At 38.9% G+C, this 22,757-nt stretch overlaps 1 protein-coding gene across 3 annotated transcripts in view; it reads left to right on the forward strand.

Annotated features, from left to right (window-relative positions):
• The window catches only part of POLQ (DNA polymerase theta), a 59,700-nt gene that overhangs the window by 19,399 nt on the left and 17,544 nt on the right, over positions 1 to 22,757 (forward strand). For all 3 annotated transcript variants that reach the window (XM_085324699.1, XM_085324700.1, XM_085324701.1), the window contains 14 exons: positions 996 to 1,138; positions 2,651 to 2,855; positions 3,659 to 3,801; positions 6,439 to 6,632; positions 6,963 to 7,087; positions 8,576 to 8,819; positions 9,631 to 12,821; positions 13,877 to 14,020; positions 14,675 to 14,871; positions 16,385 to 16,625; positions 17,738 to 17,931; positions 19,705 to 19,842; positions 21,231 to 21,405; positions 22,196 to 22,331. In XM_085324699.1, coding sequence (XP_085180825.1) covers positions 996 to 1,138; positions 2,651 to 2,855; positions 3,659 to 3,801; positions 6,439 to 6,632; positions 6,963 to 7,087; positions 8,576 to 8,819; positions 9,631 to 12,821; positions 13,877 to 14,020; positions 14,675 to 14,871; positions 16,385 to 16,625; positions 17,738 to 17,931; positions 19,705 to 19,842; positions 21,231 to 21,405; positions 22,196 to 22,331 — 5,470 coding nt within the window. The remainder of the gene's footprint in view (positions 1 to 995; positions 1,139 to 2,650; positions 2,856 to 3,658; positions 3,802 to 6,438; positions 6,633 to 6,962; positions 7,088 to 8,575; positions 8,820 to 9,630; positions 12,822 to 13,876; positions 14,021 to 14,674; positions 14,872 to 16,384; positions 16,626 to 17,737; positions 17,932 to 19,704; positions 19,843 to 21,230; positions 21,406 to 22,195; positions 22,332 to 22,757) is intronic.

Here is a 22,757-nt window from a genome sequence, read left to right on the forward strand (position 1 = left end):
GGTATTCAGGCTACACATGTTTAAATCTAGCAAGTTATCATAAAACTGGCATTCACTGTCCACCAAATCCAGACATAATGTTCTCTTCGTTGTCAAAGGCAAGTTTGTCCTACTCATAATTCATTTATCTTGCACCATTTGGCAAAGCTTCCAACTAACCAGGCCTCTCAGGAACTTAATTTCTCTGTAATAGCTTTGTTGAAAAAAACCTCCTTTATGTTGGCAGCCATTTTTGTTTGTTTCATAGCTTTGGGATCTTTTTTTGTCTCTCACAGAATTTCAGTATTCGGAATTAACTTTTAAATCCTATATCAGGAGTGTCAAGTTAGATGCATTTAGATGTTCTTCCAGTGGAAACCATTCAGAATACTTAGAATTTTGTATGTGTGCATTTATATACACACACAAATGAAAGTTCAGAGAATGCATAATTACTTGGATTAATATTTTTATTTCTGTATTGCTTTGGTATCTATTATTTTATTTTGGAAACTGAAGCTGATTGACATGATGCAAACTTACAATGTGCCGTGCAGTTTGTATTTTTCTTCATGATTTTGAGAATCTTTTCATTTTAACAGTGTAGTTCAGAAGAAAATAACTGCTATATTTCCTCCAGTCAATGCGATAACTAGAAATGAGAGGAGTCCAGCTCTAGAACATGTGCTGAGAGACTCTGGAATCTCAGTCTGTGGAGATATTCAGAAGTCGATTTGACAAGACCCTAAACTGCTTAATGCGACTTCAAGGCTTGTCCTTCTCTGAACTTTCAGTTCTTAAATGTTACACATATACGGAGTTCTTACATAGCAATGACTATATGCTGCTGAAGTTTGCAAAGGGCAAATGGTTTTTATATTTTTAATTTTTTCCCCAAAAATACCCACGATTCTCTTCCAATAATATGTTTTCAGTGGGATATATGTAGCTATTACAAAGCTAAGATGGAATGCTAAAGCTCATTAATGTTTAACTTTCTTTTGTTTTCTGTATAGGTGAGAGCATTTTGGTTTGCAAGCCCTCAGAAAGATCAAAAGGAACTGCTCTACTTCAGGGATCTCTCAAGCCTGTTTGCAGTTGCTTGCTTAGAAGGGAAGGGGAAGGTGTTGCTTCTAGCATGAAACGAGCAATACTTGAGGTATGGGACATGTGGAGAGGAAGTGGAACTGTGCTCATGCTCTTATCACAAAAGAAATCATTCTACAATTATATCATCAGATGCTTTCTGTGCACTTTCTTGTTCTTTGTTTTCCTCTCTTGCCATCACAAGCAGCTTCAAAGAAAATTATACGAGTCTACCAGCTTGCTTTAGTATTTAGCATTTTGATTTGTATGTTGCAGCACGCGCTTGTTGGGAGATACTTACAGCATGAGCACAGCTCAARAAAGCTACTAAGCTTGCTTTTTGTCTCAGTGTGTACTCACACTGCAGGCAAAAGCATGCATAATTCTTAATCTTTATGTGTGATCTGACAGTCTAACTGGGAGATGCGTGTATATTACCGATTCTTGAGACTTTATAGACTGAATTGGGCCATAATGACATTTGTAGAACCTTGTGGTCCTCTTYTTACACCTCAGCTTGTCTACCTCTTCTGCCTAGAAGTGATTGACGCTTTGTAAATAAGTTTTTGGTGAAGAAACAGGCATGGAATCCCATTTGATCCCTCTAGCTGATCCTGCTCTATAGGGTTTCCAGGAGTAAAAAGTAAGAAGAGGATGTTATTCCATGTAGGTGAGCTTATCTACTTCTCCAGAGCTGCTTTTGGGCTTGAACTGAGCTTAGACTTCTTTTTAAATCTAGTTTTTCTGTTAGTTGTGCTACTGATAGTCTTTTGTGGAAGCTCTTGTTGTACTTAGAGCTTGGTTGTGATTCATAGATCGTGAGTTTTTACCAGACCAATGTAATTTCTAAATGCACTTTCCTACACAGGAGCTGTATAAAAGATGGCTTCTCTCCTGGTGGCAGTGCTTTATTACATGAAAAAAAAATCCGCTGAAAGCTTGAAAGAAATTTTTATTTATGCGTCTTGCTATCTTGTTCAGCTAAGAAAGGCTTGTGCTGTTAGTCCTTGTAACTGATTTACAAGAAAAAAAGCAATTATCTGAAAAACAAAAACAAAACAGAAAACCTAAGGGAAAAATTGCTCCAAACCAGGAAAGCAATGATGGGTTATAGCATTTGCATTTACTTAGAAAAAGCTTCAGTAGGTTGGAGAGCTGTGGGACAACTCTTTCCTATTTTTTTTTAATCTTCAGAAAATCACAGTCCATATTTTAAACTTTTAAAGGTATTTCAGTGTTGGTTAAGCAAAATGCTGACGGCTAGTCTCTTAATTCTAAATTGCCTCTCTGTGTATTTCTGCTTTCAAAGTATTAAAATTATTTCAAAGTATTAAAAATTACTTTTTTCCTGTAGCTTTGTCATTTTACTGCTACTTATAGTGTCTAACTCTTTGCCGAGACAAGTGTGAAAATATTTTTTTTCTGTGTGTCCTTAAAAGTTAACAGTTGCTTTGCTTGCGTCTTCCTGTCTTGTACTGGTTCTTTAAAACCTAGGTGGGTTGGATGGATCGATCTCTGTTTCTCGGATCTGATGTTCCATCTTACTGTTTCTCTTGCGTTATGATCAGGATATTTTCTTCAACAGATCATCGTGGGGGGAGTGGCCAGCACTCCGGATGATGTACAGACCTATGCTGCTTGCACTCTTCTTGCGTCTAGCTTGAAAGATAGTAAATGGGGAAATGAGAAGGATCGAGATAAAACGCAAACTGGAGCTATTGAGGCTTGTGTGGAATGGCTGCTGGAGAATGAATTCATTCAGGTTCTGGACTCTGGCAACGAAGAGAAAGGTAACACTGGTGCTCAATATTCTGTCTTTTTTCCAATGATTGCAATTAACGCTTTTGAATCAACTAGTCTTCTGCAACTGATGCTGAATGTRATTTTGTGATGAAGACCTCTGCTGTGTTTTTTTTTGCTTGTTTTTTGTTTTAAATTGTGTATCAGGATATTTTTAGCGTTTTAAGGGGTGTCTTTATTCTTGCTTTAACATTGTTATTTGCACACCTTCTCTTTGGAAGGTCTCTGGAGGTCATCTCTAAGACTGATGTGTCCTAGTCTACAAATTCCCAAACTGTGTTTAAAGAAGGTGAACTAATACTACAAGATTTGTGCACATTGACTGTAGGCTATAATTTTTGTTTTTCTGAAGAGGAACTGGTACATTCTGAGAGAGGACAGTTACTTTTAGAACTCTGTGGTGCACATGGTTGTGCTTTTTCTTATTTTTGACTATTTTCTTAAAGTGTCTCAGGATGATGCTCTTACAGTAATAGTAAGAACCTCCCATTAAAGATCAGTTTTGTATCTTCTGATAAGAAAAGATGATATGAGATATTTGATTCTCTTAGGAGAGAAATACTGAACATGATAACTTGTGGACTTAGGATGGCAGATAGGATTCCAGTGTTTCTAGTTTAAATAACTGTCATTAAGTGTTACTCTGAGTACAGTTTTAAGGGAGCCAAATTTGTGAACCAACCTCTCGAAAAGATTAACTTAGACTTAGGCAAGTTATGCCTTGCAACCTGAAAGTGAGATACAAGCTTGCATTTAAATATATTTTTCTTCTTTCTTTCTTTTTTTTTAATAGCAAAAGTTTATCGTCCAACACATCTTGGCTCGGCTACTCTTTCCTCTTCTCTTTCACCTACTGAAGCCATGGGAATCTTTGCTGACCTGCAGCGAGCTATGAAAAGCTTCGTTCTGGAGAATGATCTACATATTGTTTATTTGGTAGGTTCCTCAGTCCTTTTTTTTTTTCTTTTTTTTTTCCCCCCTTAACTTTTGTAGTATAAGCTGATTTAAAGAAAGGAGAGAAAGCACAGCTCAGGGGACTCGAAGGCTCCAGGATTTTATCTTTTTGTGCTTTGTCTAGATAATCGTTCCTGAAGAAAAGTTTCTGAACTGAATGTTCTTTCGAATCAGTCTGTTCCTGTAGTATCTAGGCAGATGCATCATGTCTATCTAAACCCATTTTTGTCACTCCAAACCTCAGAAAAAAGATTTCAGAAGTTCGTAAGTTTAAATGTAGGATAATGATCATTTTTATCAAGTATTTGAAGTGGACCGGTCAGGTTGATTTTGATTTGTGTCAAAGTTTGGGCTCAGCAGGCTGCATTTCAGGTAGCCTCTGGAGGCTCAGAAAACTTTTGCAGTTTTAGCATCTGTTTTGCCTACAGAAAGCCTTGCAGAACTATACTGCTTTCTTCCTATGAATCTTGGGTTCTGTAATACTGAAAATCTCTCTGATTTAGCTTATTTGTGTCTGAGGATCCTACTGTGGCTAAAGAAAGGAGTATGCTAAGTCTTTTGAGGGGGAATTTGGTTAAGATTTATGTGCGTATACACTTGAAAAGTTAACCAATGCTGTCTAAGACCTATGGAGAGGAAGTCATGAACCTGTGAAGATTAGTGAGGAAACAAAATGGAGTTCCCCTGAACATCTTGAGAGTCACAGGCTGACAGGCCTATCATTCAAACATCATACAAAATTTGGGTTGTCTTTAGCCTCTGTAAATACGTTTTTTTCTTTATTAGGCTGATACATTAAAAAACAAAATTTGTGAATCTTACCTGAAAAAAATGTTTGTTCCAAAGGGAGTGTGCAGGAATCTTTGGGGAAGGGGATGTGCKGGATTGAGTATGCCTGCCTCTGTGTCTCTCTGCTTACTGTGTTCATTAACCTAGTTGCTGACTGATATCTTTTTTTTTTTATGGAGCTGCTGATGTGTCTGTATTCCAGAAGATGACATTTTATCACAGAATCGGTGAGGTTGGAAGGGACCTCTGGAGATCATCTAGTCCAACCACCTGCTCAGGCAGGGTCACCTAGAGCATGTTAGACAGGGTTGCATCCAGGTGGGCCTTGAATATCTCCAGAGGAGGAGACTCCACAACCTCTCTGGGCAACCTGTKCCAGTGCTCTGTCACTCTCACAGTGAAGAAATTCCCCCTCACGTTCAGGCAGAACTTCCTGTGCTTCAATTTCTGCCCATTGCCTCTTGTCCTGTCACATGGGACAGCTGAAAAGAGTTTGTCCCCACCCCCCTTGGCACCTTCCTGTATGTTGTTCTGCTCCTCCTAGGCAAAGTGAAATGTTTTGTCTCATGCAGCAGAGAATTTTTCTCTGTCTGCATCTCCAAAAAGGGAAAAAAGATGAATTTTGTTCATGTTCTATGGTAGTGACAATGATGGTAACTTATTTTTTGCCCTGGACTTTTAATCATAGCACTGCCTGACTAATGTTAGTGTCAAGTACATTGTTGAACAAAATGTTCTTGAGATTCTCATTCTCTTCTATTAACCTAGCCTAAAACACTTCCTTGCAAAGTCTGTTCATTTTTAAGGAAGATTTTATTTATTTATTTTTAAGAATTATTCTCTAGATGGATTACAGAGAAATTATCTAGTATAAAGTTTTTCAGTTCCCTTAGGCTTGAATCTTTTATCTATACAAGTATGAGACTGAATTTCAAGGCTTTGTGTTTTAGCAAAGTTGGCTAAAAAGATGAAATATTTGCTGAATTAGCATAAGGATTTTCTTTTTTWAAAAAACACAAAACTTTCAGTAACTCTTGTTCTTCAGCAAGATATCAGCAGATAAGAGGATGGACAATTTGCAACTGTCCAGGCATCTGATAATCTACCTTCTATTAAATGTTCCCAGAGAACTGAAATAACTCATTAACAGAATAACTAATCTTGCAGTGTGTCACAAAGATACTTTGTCTTGTGCTGAATCTGRCTCTGTACTGATTGAATAATAACAGAGTTGTTTGTCTATCTAGAATTGTGTGAATGCTTTGGGTGACTTTAGTCACTTTAGTTAGCAAAAGCTGTGATTTCTTATGCTGAAGATGAATGCAAGCTTCAGTAAACCCTGGCAGAAAACCTATATTCCCTTCTGCTTGATCAGAAGTCATGGCAGTGGTTAGTGTGGTAGCTATTATTGGATGTTTTATTTATTTATTTGTTTATTTCCCACAATGTACAGGAAAAATATCTTCTTGACATCGGTTTTAATAGGCTGACAGATGTTAGTCAGTTTTGTTACAGGGGAATAAATAAAGATAGTTTAAAAACAATCTTTTAGTGCTTGCATTTAGGGAGCAATCTGACAAAGATTCCAAACTGGTTAATCGTTAGAGTATACCCACATGAGTCAGATCACATCAGTACAAATATAAAAAAGCTGGGTTAGAAAAGCTTTTACTTTCTTCAGGATACATAGTTATGATTCAGTGCCTCTGAGTAGCATGTAGGATGCTCTAACCACATTCCCTAGATCATGGTTTTATTCACCCTCATATTTGAAAGTTCTGCTCTGTTTGTTTCTCTGAAGTAGTTTTTGCACTGTTCTGTTTTCTTTAGGTTACCCCCGTGTATGAGGAGTGGACCACAATTGACTGGTACCAGTTTTTCTGCCTATGGGAGAAGCTGCCTGCCTCAATGAAACGTGTAGCTGAGCTGGTGGGAATTGAAGAAGGCTTTCTGGCTCGCTCTGTAAAGGGCAAAATCATAGCTAAAACAGAGAAACAGCACAGACAAATGGCCATCCACAAAAGGTAGCTACAGCTGAACACGAATGCACGAAGACCAGAAGCTGTAACACATGGAGAGGACAGGTTCTGTGTCTGCCTGTTTTCTGGAACTAGYCCTCTTGCTGAGTGAGCTAGTTGCTCAGGTGCATTTACAGAGAACCTGGGCCTGATCTGCTCTGGACTAATAGTGCTGTCTTAAGATGTTTCTGTTGATACTATTGGAAGCCATCTTCTGTGTTCCTTCTGTGTGCTGTGCTTTACTGCCCTTCTGTCCTGTATTATCACAGTGCATTTTGCCCATGCACTAACCTGCCCTGGATGATGATTTTATGTCTATGTGTGCTTTTTCTACAGGTTTTTCACCAGTCTCGCCCTCCTGGATTTAGTCAGTGAGGTTCCCTTAAAAGATATGACCAAGAAATATGGTTGTAGTCGTGGCCAGCTTCAGTCCTTACAGCAGTCTGCCGCTACCTATGCAGGTGAATTGTATGAGCGAAACTCTTAGGAATCTTGAGCTAGTCTTTTTTCTTTTCAAATTAGGATAAGATGGCTGCAGTGTGGTATGAACAACAATAGGTCTTGTAAAACCACTTGCAGTTTTGTAACTTAAACTGTGAGATGGAATTACAGAGTGTGCTATGGGAATGGGGATGAGCTGAGAGGAATCAGGCAGTGTTGTAGCATGCTGAGGTCTGTGTAAACGATTTTTGTTTATCATGCAGGAATGTATTTTGTTCAATATTAAGTATGCAAACTAAGTACAAGTCCATTCTGAAGCTTTGCTATACAGCAAAAAGTACCTTCAGAATGGGTGAATTTCGGGGTCTCTAAGCCTCACCATAGCTGTTTCCCAGTTACAAAGTTTATTGGCCAGAAAGTTTGAAGTTTCAAAACAGAGTAGGTAGTTTCCAGGTTATTTGTCTCCACCTATTGAGAGATCAGAGCACTTTGACCTTTAACTTAACTTATTAAAGGGAACTATGCAAGAAGAGAGGTAACAACACAACCGTATGACTAAGAGTGTTTTTCTGTCACCTAAGTCTTCCATTACTCTGTAACTGGGTCTTCAATTTGGAAGACAGTTTTAGCTCAACTTGCCAAACCCCACGTGTGGGTTGCAGCATGAGTCAAAGGCCCAAAATGAAAAGGCCACGCCAACTGATGCAGAGTTGTTTAAATTAATTCTGGCAGTATAAATAACTTTTTGTTGTAGTGGTTTCACAATTCTCTCTTCCCCGTGTTAATCATTTTCAGCAGTCAGGTGGATTAGTACAGGAACAAAAATAATATGGGTACTAAAGTTCATCTGTTGATATGAGATATAGTTAAGAGGTATGATAAAAGTTGTATTCTATAATCACTATTAAAAAAGTGGAGTTGAGGGATACTGTGTCTTTCAGTTATTTTCATATTCTGTAGGTACAAACTGTGAGTATGAAACTTTTTTCTATTTTTTTTCCCTCCTCCTTCCATGGTGTGGGGACTACAGCTGTAATATGTATCATAGTTTTTGCCATCTCCTATGGTACTCTCAGTAACTGAAGTTATGCAGGCCAAGTTCTGCTGGAAATCAGTGGCAACCTTCCTCAAAGATTTGTGGCTCCTTTTAGTGCCTTTCATTGCTTTTCTGAGGAGCTTAATCTTGCAAGTATGAAATCTATGCATGTTATATAACAGGATCCGCATGAACAAAACTCAGTGAGGAAAAGAAAGTAGAAAAACCAGCAATATCATTCAGAATTTCTGCCTTGCTTGTAAAGACATTAATTCTACCTTAAACTGAATTCTACAAGAGCAGCTCTTAGCCTGAGACATAATATGAATGTGTTAGGGAATGGTAGCACTTCCCATATGTACTGGGTGGGTGAAAAATGTAAAGATAATATCTATTCAGATGGGGGGAGAGAATGGATCTATCTTAGTAGAACTGAACCTAGAGTTAAGTCTCTGCAACTTTTATGTTCTAGGAATGGTAACGGTTTTCTCTAATCGACTGGGCTGGCACAACATGGAACAATTGCTTTCGCAGTTCCAGAGTCGACTCACTTTTGGTGTTCACAGGGAGCTATGTGACTTGGTACGCATCTCTCTGCTGAATGCACAGTGTGCTAGGATGCTTTACAATGCTGGCTTTGTCACAGTGGCTGATCTTGCTAAAGCCAGTGCTGGTGATGTGGCAACTGCTCTGAAGAATTCAGTGCCATTTAAAAGGTGAGAGATCAGCCCAGGACTCAAAGAACTTTGTTTGTAAGGTGAAGGATTACAGGAAGAAACCCGTAATTAAGTATTGCACCTTTTGGGACTTGGTGCCAAATGCTAACTAAAAATAATGTGTAGCTCACTGTGACTGTTCACAGTAATTCTATGATTATTTTGAAATTAATACAAGCATATTGTATTTGCAGCATAACTGGGAGGTCTGCATTTTCTTGTTGCTCCTCCTTTTGACCTATTGCTTAGTCCCAGGCAAATTCTTAAAACTTTCTGCAGACTTTTTGCTGCCTCTAAAGAAGAGTTAATGCTTTTCTGCTCCTCCATTTGATCAAATGAATTCATGAAGTATTGCAGTATATCATTTGAGGTTCTCTTATGATTTTGAGTTAGTGCAATGACAAACTTCCAGGACTGAGTACCTTTCAGGGTGTGCCGTGACACCTGTCTGACTCTCACTCCTGAGGTTTCCTTCCCTAGGTAACTAATGCATGGAGGGTGCTTGATTCAGACCTGCATCTTGCACTAGTAGGGAGTTAGAACTCATCTGGGGRACATATTTGGATGAAAAAATTTGGGAGTGCTTTTAGGGTATGCAGTCTAGATATAGCTATTGATAGCTTTCATTGACACCATTGTAACATTTACAAAACTACAGTATTCATTTACTCTTAAGTGTAGTATGTTTTGGTCATGCTTCTGTGAAACTATCATACTAATTGGAATAGGAGTGGAGCAGTATAGTGCCAATTCCTTTCATTGTTTGCTATTACCTGTATGAATGTTTACACCTGTGTTACCTTTCCTGTAGCGTTCGTAGGGCTGTGGATGAAGATGAAGAATCAGCAGAGGAACGTCGGACTATACGCAGCATCTGGATGGCTGGAATGAAGGGCTTAAGTGAAAGTGAAGCAGCTTCCCTCATTGTGGAGGAAGCCCGGGGACTTCTTCAACAGGACTTGGCGCTGATGGGAGTGTGGTGGAACCCACAGTCTTTTCTTGAGTCTGATACATCCTCTGTGACCAGCAATGAATTGGAGCTGGAAGGCAGACAGTGTGGATCAAATGGAGAACGGCCTTCTCAATCTTTTAGGGCACTAAACAAACAGTGGCACAGAGTTCAGTGGTGTAATGGCCCTGGTTCTGAGGCTGGGAACTTATCAAATATTAAAAAGGGATATAAAAGGCGACTAAGTGGTAGTACAGCAACCACCAGTTTTCAGAGCAAAGCCCAAGGCAGTGAACAGGTTCAGGGAGAGGAAGGAAGTGGAGATGTTGTGCAGAGTGCTAGAAAAAGGCCAAATATGAGTCAAGATAAGGAAAACATGGAAGGTGTTTGTCAGCTCAAAACCAAGACAGATTCCAACAGAGCAGTTCTACAACTCCCTACTGAGCAGGGAGAGACACCAGCATTGAGAAAAATGTCTTCAGCTTCTAGGTTGATAAGAAGCACGGACACACATTTAAACCAGACTAGGAACAAAACTAATTCAAAAACTGCATCAAAACTGCGAAGGTCACTGCTTGAAGATTCAAATATGCTTAGCACAGGTGTACAGGAACCTTCTACTTCCTACCACCGTGTTTCTAAAGATCTTTTTTCTCATGACCGAAATAATAAGGAATTTATAGAAAAAGGGTCTGTGACTCATAAAGTCTCAAATTCTGTACAGATAGGGGAAGTTAACTTTGGGAACAGAAATGAAATGGCAAAATTATTTACAGAGCCTTCCACTACTAGTGAAGGCATGCCTAAGGAGAGAGCATGTTTTCAGGCAGCCATTATAATGCAAAATACTTCACATGTCAATATGGAGACAGATGATATCATAGAAAGTCCAGTAATATCTACTATTGCTAGGACACTGAAAAATGAAAATATTGATAAGTGGAATAAAATCAGTAAAATACAAGCAGGTAAGAGCTGTACTGACAAGATGGTTGGTGAGCAGCAGGCTGCTCTAGACACAGATCACTGCAATGTAACTGCTACCTGTTCTGGAGATGAACATATCCATAATGATAGCAGGAAACAGAAGTCTGTGCATTTTTGTCCTAGTAAGGATAAATCCTGCCACTTTCAGATTCAGAACAGTGGCAAAAATAGGAGCAAAAAGCCCAGTGGAATATTGTTACAAGCTGGGGGAGTGCAGAAAGCTGACAGTCGTTCTGAGGATTTTCTGAAAGACTCTCTATTAAAATCCAGAGCTGCTTGTGATGCAGAGAATGTTCAGAATGGTCCGTTCTCTGACCCCTTCTCTGGTTCTAGAGACTTTGAAGACAGCTTCCAGTTGGATACTCAGACTGAGAGGATAATAAAACAGGAGATAGCAGTTGGAATTGCAGGAGAGCAGGGAGAGCAAGGTTCAGAGCAGGCAGCATTACCACTGCAGGAAATAGCCAAGAAACTGAGCTGTGTTAGCACTTCACGAACTGAAAATGCTACTGATGAAAGGCTGGCTGCAGCAGTTAGGAAACTGGGCTTATCGAGTCTTGCCGTAACAAATAACATTATAAAAACCACAGATCACCACTGCAGTAACAAAATTACGGAGTCTGGAAGCCTTAATTTACAGCCTGTGGCAAAAGAAACAGAATCTGCACCTTGCCTTAAAGGAAATGATTTCTCAGTGACTGACTCCCAACTGCACAGTTTTCTACAGGGTTACCAGTCCCAAAATTCAGTGAAAGGGGAGTGTACTTCTAAAGGCCTTAATAAAATGACCTCTCCTGTTAGTAGACAGCACCTTGTACAAGTAGAATGCCATCCTGTCCCTGAAACAAGCCTGAACATGAGTGATAGCTTGCTGTTTGATGATAGCTTCAGCAATGACAATGATCTTTCAGCTATTCCTGTCATGGATGCTGACAGAGAAGAACCTGTGGGAAAGCAGAGAGCTTTGCTTCCCCCAGATAGTCTTTTACAGAACCCATGGCCTGTTCAGAATAAACTTGATGTCGATGTCAATCGGAAAGATGATGAGGATCCTGCACAGTGTAACAATGTGTCTCTAGCATTCTCTGATCTAATAGATGAAGTTTTAGATCATGCAAATTCCCCATCTTTTCATGGAGATCTTCCTTCTACAATTCATGCTCGGTCAGGATTAAGAAACCCAGTGATTTGTAATGATGACCCCAAACCAATGGATTTAGTGGGGGATCAAAGTGAGATGCTCCAGAGAAGCCAACAAGCTTTAGACAAGAAAATCCATCCAGTGTTCTGGACTGACTGCGCATGTGAACTAAGCCCAGGACTGCAGGATGTATTAGACAAATGGCCTAGTCCTTCAGGCATTGAACTAGTTTCAGCAAGTTCAAGAAGCTCCTGTTTGAAAGGAAAGTTAGTTGATTCTAATGCTAATCAAGAGGCARTTCCGGTTTTTGAATTTGACCATTGTCAGCCAGAGCCTTTGCCCACAGGCCAAGACTTAAAAAACTGTTTCAAGGTTAAAGAAAACAAAATGGGAGCCTTGGATGCTCAGAAATTAGACTGTATCACCCTTCCGCTCAAGAGGAGCAACAGAACATCTGATCCACTACTGGATAGTGTTAATGGGTTTATTCCTCCAACGCCCCCCAAAGAACCTTTTCCAAAGACTTCTGTGTCCCTCTCTGTGAAATCGGGAAAGAAGCAACATGTCACCTCCACAGATGAGGGACAGCGGATTCAGTCAAAGCAGAATAGGAAGGAGAATGCAGAGCAGCAGGTAGAAGCGCTCCAGCTGAATGCTGTGAGTGCAGACCCAGTTGAGGATGATGTAAAAGATGATTCCATTATAGACCAAGGCTTTTCACTGCAGCTGTCTCAGGATGTTTTGCCACTCATTCCATCAAGTGCTGAAAGCTTCACTATTATTGATGTAGCAAGTGACAAAGCACTTTTCCAGACTTTTATTGCAGAATGGAGAGAGAAAAGCAGATTCTCCATCTCGGTAGCATGTGAAAGAACAAAGCGTCTTTTGTCTCCCAGATCAACAATTGGTGGCAGATTCAAACAAGGTCAGTTGCACGTTCCAGTGTGTTACTTCCCAAGCAGCAGGGTGGCTTCTTCAGCTTAAGGCAGGAGAGTGAAGAAGGAAAGGATTTGTTTTTTTTTAAAAAAAAAAAAAAAAAAAGAGGAGGAAAATTACTGATGGTAATTGAATGTTTTTGGTCCCTGTAAAGCAAAAGAGCTGGGTCTTGGCAGAGGATGAATTGGGGTCAAGCGTTGCACTGGTAGGATAGAGTTGAGAAGAGTAAGTCTGTCTTGCTAGTCTTCGGTCATGACAGTGGAGTGAAGCTTGTTTGCTTGTCAGGGAGCATCTGAACATACAAGTTTCATTGTATCTCTGACTTTGAATTGGAAGTGTGTTGTGCAGTCCCTTTATTGTGTTTTTTCTTTCCATGTAATAAGTTATTTTTAAATCAATATTACATTTGATGATATACTATACAGATTGTCCAGGGTTTCCGCCAAGCAGTGTTACTTATAGGATAGCTATCTGAGACCAGGTTAAATACTTTCCAGTCTGCAAGAAGTTAATTCATAATTCATCTGTGTATGAAATTAAGATCAGTCCCTGGATTTTTTTAACACTACTTCATTTCTTTGCTGCCAGACGTGTTCTTGTATTGCTCCCTGCTGCTGCTATATAAACATACTCTTCTGTAAAATAACAAGGTTAAGCAGAGTTAGATTACTTGCTATTATATAGTTATAACAACAAAAACAAATCTTTGCTATGAAAATAYAATCTTGATGAACAAATAAGAAGCCTTTTACAGAGTGAAAGGAGGGAATACAATTATGTTTCAACTCTTCAWGAGATTGCTAGAGAAGGCCAGAATTTATCGGGTACACTGTACCAGTGATTGTTAAAGTATAAGAGAAGATCTTGCTATTCTAAACATCTTTCTTTCAGAAAGAAGCACAAATTTCTCTGTATAGATAAAAATGAAGGATATATATTCATTTATAAGGAAGTTAGACACAACTGTATATATTTAAATTTTCAGAATCCAACTTTGTATTTACAGATGTCATTTTATAATTGTAACAAAAAATATTCCCTTAGTAAAATCTCCTCAGTGGACGCAAGTTAAAGATGACGGATTTCCTGTCCAAGGCTGTGAAGACATCTTAGTAGTTGGACTGGCAGTGTGTTGGGGTGGGAAAGATGCCTACTATATCTCTTTGCAGCAAAAGCAAGACCAGACAGGTAAGTGAACAGACGGGCTGTGCTGCACTTCATGAAGCTATGTTTCAGGAAAGAAGCTGCAGGAGGTGGATTCTTTTGAAGTGTTCTGAATGTCCCTACCACAGCTCTGTTGTGCGATGGAGTGATTAGCTATATTACTTGTTCAACGCTCTTAAGTGTTCAACACCCTTGAACCAATGGCTGTGGGTGTATCTGTACTGCTGTACAAGAGGGGCATATAATGAGCTCAAGCACTAGGCTTCTTATCATACATACTGCTTAAATGTTAACTTACACCCTTGTTCTCTTTCAACGTCTTCCAACTTTCTCTCTTCAGGAACAAATCTGCTTGTGGGAATGAGGGGACTTTGGGGATTACTAGCATCACCTCATCTGTGCTACTTAGCCTCATGGCTAGGGTTTGCTTCCTGTACCTTCTTTATTTAGTAGTATAGATACAGCATGTTTTTTTTTTCTTTCTTTCTTTTTTTTTTTTTTTGAGTGCTATGTCTGGTTTGGTGAATTACATAAAATCAGCGTAGTTTTCTTGTTATTTGTTCACAGTCCAACAGTATTTTGTTTTGTGTTTTAGTTGATTGAATTAAAGATTTTCTCTCACCTTTCCTACCTKATAATGGGTGAACAGATGATTTTTACTTGTATTTCCTGCGTTAGAAATCAGTACGAGTTTGGCACCACCACCTTTGGATGAAAATCTTTCTGTAACAGAGAGACTGTATCATCTGCAGTTGTACCTCCAGAAGACAACAAAGCAAGACCGCTCACTTGTCATGTATAACTTCATTCAGCACTACAAGACCCTGGTGATGGCTTGTGGCATCTCCCTGGAAGGAAGCTTTGAGGACCCAAAGGTTTGTAGGATTAGCAATTTTGCCCAAGCAATTTCCTATTTTAAACACACAAGTGGAAAGACAGGAGAGTATTATTTAGTGTTTTGTTTGCATTATTTAAATTGATTACACACATCTGTCAGGAAATTAAGTGAAATTTTCTTTCATTGGGAAATCTAGAACAGTATTTAGAGAAGACTTCTGCTATGTGTCTGTGATATCCGCAAAATAAATGGAGCAGGTTTAGTGGTATATTAACATGTTAATCTCTTACACTTGAATACTTGGATGAGGAGGATGAGTTTGAATCTCTCCCCTGTCCGAGTGGACAGGGCTGAACTCCTATTTTGCTGCTGTAAGGAGCCTGGGACTGAAATGGCAAAAGTGCTTCAGGCCAGATTATTGATTATGAGAGGAGAGGACTTTGTGACAACAAAATTTATCTGCTATATGTGTGGCTATCCCTTACCAGCACAAGTCCCTCAAAACAAAATTAAATTTGCATACAATTTAAGAGGTAGGGATACCATTTGTAAGTCAATGAAGCACTAGAAAGAGTGAGAACACCTTCTAGTACTGGTTAAGAAAAGCTTTAGAGGCATAGAAATTACTGGTGGTGGTTTTTAAAGCTTGTATCACACGTGCTGAGTAGCGTGATTGCAGTATTGAAGTCTGCAGGTAAGTATCTAAGTTGTTCAATACAAGAAAAAGCTCAGAATTTGAAGAGATCTTGTTTTAGGATAAAAATAAAGAAAAGTAGCACTGTTTCCCATACTGTTTTCCATGTATGAAATTGAGACATATTTGATCATTTTAGTGATGGAATGTACTTGCATATATGTGCATGTGTGTGTATATATATACTTCTATGTATATTACATGTATATACACATACACGCACAAATATATACATGTGTATGTGTATATTACATACACATATGTGTTTTTTCTCTTTTGCCTGCATGGCAGAAACAATGTAGCAAGCTGTGCTTTGAACTGTTTTGACTCAGGAAATTGAAATATAGTGAAGAGCCAAATCACTTTGAAGATGGTGGGAGGTATGGTGCTTACAAAGAGTAAAACTTTCCTAGCAGAATTCTTACTGCTAGTGCTGATATGTAAAAAATAGGAGGAGAGCCCAGCCTGACTGGTATTCTAAATTGAAAGCAAATCCAGATTTTTACAAAGTCAATTTTCAGACTAAACATGTTTTAATCCTGATTTTCATATTTAACCCCTTTTGTGCAAGTTTTAATATACGAAAAACCAAGGGCAACACTTCTTAGTTGACCTGAGGATAAAGTTTTTAAATGTGCAGAATTAACTTTCAGTGAGAATGAAGCTTTTCAGTGACTTATACCCTCCTGAAGTTTATGTCTGAAATGATGTAACTTTTTTCACAAATTATTCCAGTCTGCCAGCCAGATCAAGAAAAGTGGTCTGCTCTATAACCTAGCATGAATCTACCATTGTTTATTTATACGTACTATGATTAAAATGGCAGAAAGGTCTCATGGAAGGTCTCTCTTTTAAGGTTGCGTGTTGGCTGCTTGATTCTGGCTCTAAGGAACGTACACTTCACAACATGGTGACAAACTTTCTGCCCCACGAGCTACCTCTCCTAGAAGGGGTAGGCACTGGCCAAGGGGTGCAGAGCCTGGGGCTTAGTGCTACTACAGATCGTTCTGGGCGGTACAGAGCAGCTATAGAGTCTGTGCTTATCTTCAATGTCATGAACCAACTCCGTAGTGAATTACAGAAGGAAAATCTGACAGGTAAAGAGAGCCCTTCTGCTTAAGGGCACAGGTGGAGGGTAAGGGGAGCTATGCTACCACAAGTTGAACCACCAGTGGGGAAAGGAGGAAATTTGGGAGTTTTTATCTAAGTGTWCTGTACTGCAAAATGCTGGCCCTTTTTGAAGAAAAAGGGAATTTCCTTTGGAAGTACATCTGATTTGTCAAAAAATTAAATGGGGGACGGTTTGTGGGTTCAGGAGAGGATTTAAGAGGTGTTTCTGCCCCAAGTACTGAACAGTTCTATTGGTTAAGGCATCTGCTTGGGTAGTAGCACAGCCTATTTTAAGTCTCTTAATTAAGGAGAGCAAAGACTTGGACTCCCACCTCCCAAACAAATGCTCTGACCGCTCTGAGGGGATTTGTGGGTGTCTCTGTGGTTTCTCATGACCACTTTCAAAAGCTGTTGCTTTTCCTTGTCAGAAGAAATTTCTAAAGTCCACAAATGTTTTCAGAAGGAGATTTTTTTTTTTGTTCTTTGGCCTGCTCATGTGGCATTCCTTGCTCTGTGTGCATTGTATCCATGAAACTTCTGTGATCCCATAGTAAATGGTCCAGCACTCTTCCACTAAAATTTGTTGGCTGCTTGTCCCTGTTTTTATTGTTTTGTTTTGTTTTTTTTAAAAAAGTACCTTATTCTTGAACCTTGTGATTTTTATTTCCACTAGATTGTATCTAACCCCTGAGGTTAAGGTCCAGGCTCACTAAAGGCTTATACCACCAGTTTACAATGTCATTCGTGGTCATTATATATAAATCTTGGTCTGTCTTTAAAAGATGATGGAATGTTACTAGTGCTGGAATGAAAATGTATAAGTTAGAAAGCCTTATATTAGACTGGTCTGCAGTTTATAAGATGTTCAGATCCAAGGAAATGGGTATTTCTTAGCTAAAACATTTTTGGCACAAGCTGTTGTTCTAAAATATTCTGAAAACAAAAGTATTTAACTTAAATCTGTATTAAGATTTCAATGTGCCAGGACATTCAGGTTTTTAAAATTTAGGTGGATTCCCCAACTGCATTTTATGAATCTGCTATAACTGACCTGGCTTTGATGCCATAAACTTTTTCTTGGGTTTTGCACTTACTGCAGATGTGTTTTCTAAAGTGGAGATGCCCACCCATTATTGCCTGGCTCTGCTGGAGCTGAATGGCATTGGTTTTAGCACAGCAGCATATGAAACTCAGAAACAAGTCATGCAAGCTAAACTGAATGAGATCGAGACCAAGGCGTATCAGCTGGCCGGCCACAGCTTCTCCTTAACCAGCCCTGATGATGTTGCAGAGGTATGTGAAGATGAAGGGGGGGGGGAAAGGAGTAACTTTCTGAGAAGTTTCCCTGATGAGGCCTTTGCTCAGAAAACCCTAGAGGGCGGAGAAGAAAAGACAAAATCCAAATTTAACTCTCCTCCAAGCTTTCTCTCTATACTCATGATGAGCCTCTCACTTGCAAAGTGCAGGGCATTTCCTGCCTGTTTTTGATCATTGCAGTTTCCACTAACTTCACCAGAAATAAAGAAGAGGGGAAGCATTGAACTTAAATATGTTGTTTTTCTAGGACCTTGGCTTCTGGTGGTACATGAGATCTACCAGTTGTATGGCTTTTGGAATATTTTGRGTTAACAGGACAAGATTGGAGCTGCTGTGTTGCAACATCAGTATTTTGCATACATGAGCTGCAACATTGCACGATTTGAGCCTAAAAGTAATTGTTCTGAATAAATTGCTTTGTTGCTCCTGTCCTTGCGCAGGCATGAAAGAGAAGGAAAGATTACTTTAAAAGTTTTGAATCAAGTACTGTCTGTCTTTAAGAACCTGTGGACTTGGGTATTGAACTGAATTCTTTAAAACTAGCCTARGAAACAGATACATTTGTATTAAAATTAATACTTCTATTTCTTTTTTCCTAAAAATACACACATACATATGTATATATGACATATATAATACATACACACGCACACACACACACATATATATGTATACTGTTTATAGCAATAAATTAGAATTGTTTTACAGGTGTTGTGACAGGTATTGTTCAATTCTCTATAACAGCTTCTCTGAGGGCCCTTTCTTTTTTTTCTTTTTTTTTTTTTGGTACCTCCTTATGCGCCCTTTTTGCTTTTGCTTCCAAGCAGGCAAAGTTTACAAGCAGCTATTGCTAGAAGTTCCACAAAAATATTCCTCCTTCAATATAAATGCAGAAGTTTTGCTCCATAACATTAGTCTAAGACTGTTTGGACCTCTTGAAGTAGTGCTCTAATTTCTCTGCTTCGTGGAAAAGGGGAAGAAAAGCTTTTCTGGAATGCTGTTCTCTGAAGTGTGAAAGCTTGTTTTCATATAGAAATTTTGTTAGGAACCATGTGATGAATCTTGTATCAATTAGTAGAGCTTTATCCTCTTCTAATTTTGTGTCTGTAAAACTTCTGTGCTATGCAGTTGTATGAGAGGATAACTACTGTTCCCTTCTGCCACTTGTGAAATGAAATAGAGTAGATGTTAAATAGTGTATTATGCTACACACAAACATAGCCTGAGAAATGAAGATCTGTATTGCATCTGTTGACAAGTAAACATATTCTTCATTTTCTATTTCCTGACAAATTGCTAGAAAAACTAATATTCACGTTATTTTGAAAAAAATGTGTGACCACTTTCTTCTGTGCCATTTGAGTTGCTCTGAAGCCTGTTCCCTACTAAGATTTCTCTTCTCTGTGAACTTTTTTCCCATTTTCAGTCATTTTTAACTCCATACTTCATCACATTTGGCTTTCAGCAGTAACCTCACTTACTGAATGGAGTTAATTACTTTTTCTAAAAACATATATCTGAACTCAAACTTACAGTATTTAGAAAATGAGATTTTAGATTGTGTTTTGTAGTTAATTAAAAGGAGGAGGAATGACTTTGATAGAACAGATCTTTAATCAGCTTTTTAATTACCTGAAGGATTAATACTGTCCTTTGGTTAGAATACAAGCTGTTAAAATGCTCAGTCACACTTTGTTTTCTCCGGAGAGCGGCATACAGAAAATGATTGGAAATGCTGCCCTTTTTCAGGTTTTGTTCCTGGAGCTGAAGTTACCGCAAAATGGAGATGTGAAAGTTAAAGGGAACAAGAAAACTCTGGGTTGTGCCAGAAGAGCGACTGCTAATGGGAGCAGGGTTAGGTTGAGCAAGCAATTCAGTACAACCAAGGTACAGTAAAGTCTCAATCTAGTCTGAAAGTGTAAAAATAACTACCTCTTAATTCACACATCTGCTCCCTGGGTACATCGGAGTTAGATTTGCTGATTTAAATGATAGCAAACTCTTGCTGCATTCTGCTCCTCCAGATAGCATTGAAAATCCAAACTGAATTTTGCCTTCTCTGTTAGTGGAGTTACTAACTCCTCCTACTCTTCAGAGGCCTGAAAGTAGTGAGGACATAACTATAAATAGAGGGTTTCAGTAAGAATAAATCAGGCAGAATTTGGTTTGCAGAACAAAGTATAAGACCAAAATAGCACAGTAATTTTGTAAAGCCAATAGCAGAAGAATTTTTCAACATCAGCTTGAAAGATACTTAAATAAGGTCATTAAATACAATATTTTCCTTGGCTGTTAGTACTGTATCTATGTTTCATGCTTCAGAAAATCTGTTTTCAGAATGGTTAATCTGACCTACAAAATTCAACATATCGGAAGCTTGTATATATCTGAAAGCCATCAACATGCTTGCCAGTTACTAAATATATTAATATTGGTATGTTAGTACCAATTACCTCAGGCTAATGGCTACTGTTGTCAGACAGGTGATATTAGCAGATGCATTTAAGTTTGCTGTTTTCAGGACTCACTCATTTATGTTTTTTTCTTAGTTTTTCCCTTGTTCAATATAGTTAGTGGTTGGAAGGCAAGTATTGATCTCAAACTCAAGTGGCAGTGAAGGAGTGAGCGTGTAGTGTTGGCATAGCAGGGAGCAAGAGGCAAAGTGAAGATTCCTTCTCTTTGCAATGTGGAGCGCTGAGGCTTTAGCTACCTGTTGTATACAGAAGGTTATTCTGAGAAATGAWCTTGTGCAAATGATTGAAATTCTTATTAATCCCTTCATATTTCTGTTGTTAACTAAAACAGTTCTATTGCTAGCTTTGTCTCGCAAGGAGCATGGTCGAGGGTTTTATTTTATGTATTCCTAGCTTACGGATAGGAGAGAACAGGGAGAGAGATATGCAAGAAGATGGAGGAGGAGCAGCGTTAGCATTGAGTGAGAGGAGACAACGTAGGGGACCTATGGCAAGTGATACTTTATTTGACTGTTTCACGAGACTTATTTGTTGGTGCAGACTAAGAATGGTGATAAGGTCTCAAAAGTCCGGAGAGAGGTGATTGCCTTACTGTGTGTGATATACTGCAGTTATGTCTTTCGTACAGTGCTTTCATTGCCCAGGTGTAGGCAGTGTAAGTGGGGGAATCTCTGATATTGAAGCAATGACTTTGGAAATTCACCGTGGATGGAGAAGTTGCTTTTCCCTGCAGAACTGCAAAAACTGTATTTAATTATTAAGCTTTTAAGGTAGCTAATTATAGCCCTTTTTCCTTTCAAGGATATTTTGGAGAAATTAAAGGCATTTCACCCGTTGCCAGGGCTGATACTAGAATGGAGAAGGATCAACAATGCTATTGCTAAAGTGGTGTTCCCACTACAGAGGGAAAAGCGTTTCAATTCTGCACTAGGAATGGAGAGGATATATCCAATGTCACAGACTCACACAGCTACAGGTAAAGAAATGTCTTTTATGTGTAAAATCTTCCCTTGTCATTGATTCTTTGTTTTTTTGGCAGCTTTCCTAAGGGGGAAGGACAAGAAATGAAGCCTATTGTCTTTCAAACTGAGTGACAATACTAAAATAGCTGTATCATGCTAATCTGCCCTAAAAGTCCAGATGCATTATAATCCATGGCTTTTGTTTTCCTGGAGTAGTATTACTAATTCTTTGCGCATATTGGCATGTAGATCTTTGATCTCAGAACAGGTCCAGGCTTTTGGGGTTTCTTATTAATGATATGAATATGCTGCAGGGGAAACCATCTCAAACCCATTAAATCCAAATTAAATTTGCTCACTATCTTATGGAGAAATAACAAAAACATATCCTTGCCTTAAAGTAAGGCAAAAGAGGGACAGAATTATGACAACATGGGTAAAGATACTGGCTAAATAAAAACAGAATCCAGGAGGCTGTTATAGCTGTAATTCTCTGTGGAAAAAGCAAAACTGCAAAGCATCCATCACCAGAGAAAGACATTCTGGTTTAGAATGAAAGCATAGCATAGTAAGGCAGGAAAATGGATTTGTTTTTAAAGGTGCTTGACAGGCAGTGTTTTTGGTCTTGCTTCTCTCAGCAAATTTCTTACCTCACAAATCAGCACATTGGGAACAATACTTCTATTTCCTCAGTTTTTGTTTTTGCCCACTTGGCTGTTGAAGATGCAGGTATGTGCTCTGCTATATTAGATTAGAGAGGCTCCTTTGGGCCCTTTCTTAATTCTGCCTTGTCTTACTGCTCAGGTCGAATAACCTTCACGGAGCCAAATATCCAGAATGTGCCAAGAGATTTTGAGATCGAAATGCCGACTGTGGTGGAAGAGAGCCCACCCTCCCGAGCCCAGGGAAATGGTTATTCTCGTGCTGTTTCTAGGGGCAGGTAGGAGGATCTTGGCAAAGCCTCTGTTTGCTCTGCTCGTCTTAATTTTGTTGAATTGTCACGTTTTTTTTTTCTGACTTCTCCGACAACTGTGGTCATGTCTGTGTGACTCATTACTCAATGTTTCTCTTACAATTTCAGAGGAAGAAATACCTAAGTATCAGCAACACATGAAAGGCCTAATAAGACTAAATAACAGTGTGTGGCTCCATGTTGCCGTTTGCTTTTTGAAGTTCTTTATGAAATTCTACAGAGATGAAATTAGCAGTATATTCCCTGTTACTGAATGGAAAGCCTGAGTGTGAAGAAAATCTAAACTGAAGTCAGAATCTAGTTCCACCTTTTAGGACTTCCTCTGAAAGCAGATGGGAATATTTTGCAGAAGAAAGTACAGCTGTTTTGTACAGTGCAGTTTCCGGTGTCAGA

The sequence above is a fragment of the Rhea americana genome, unplaced genomic scaffold (genome assembly GCF_003343005.1).
Source record: "Rhea americana isolate MKP2758 unplaced genomic scaffold, rheAme1 scaffold_92, whole genome shotgun sequence".
NCBI classification, from domain to species: domain Eukaryota; kingdom Metazoa; phylum Chordata; class Aves; order Rheiformes; family Rheidae; genus Rhea; species Rhea americana.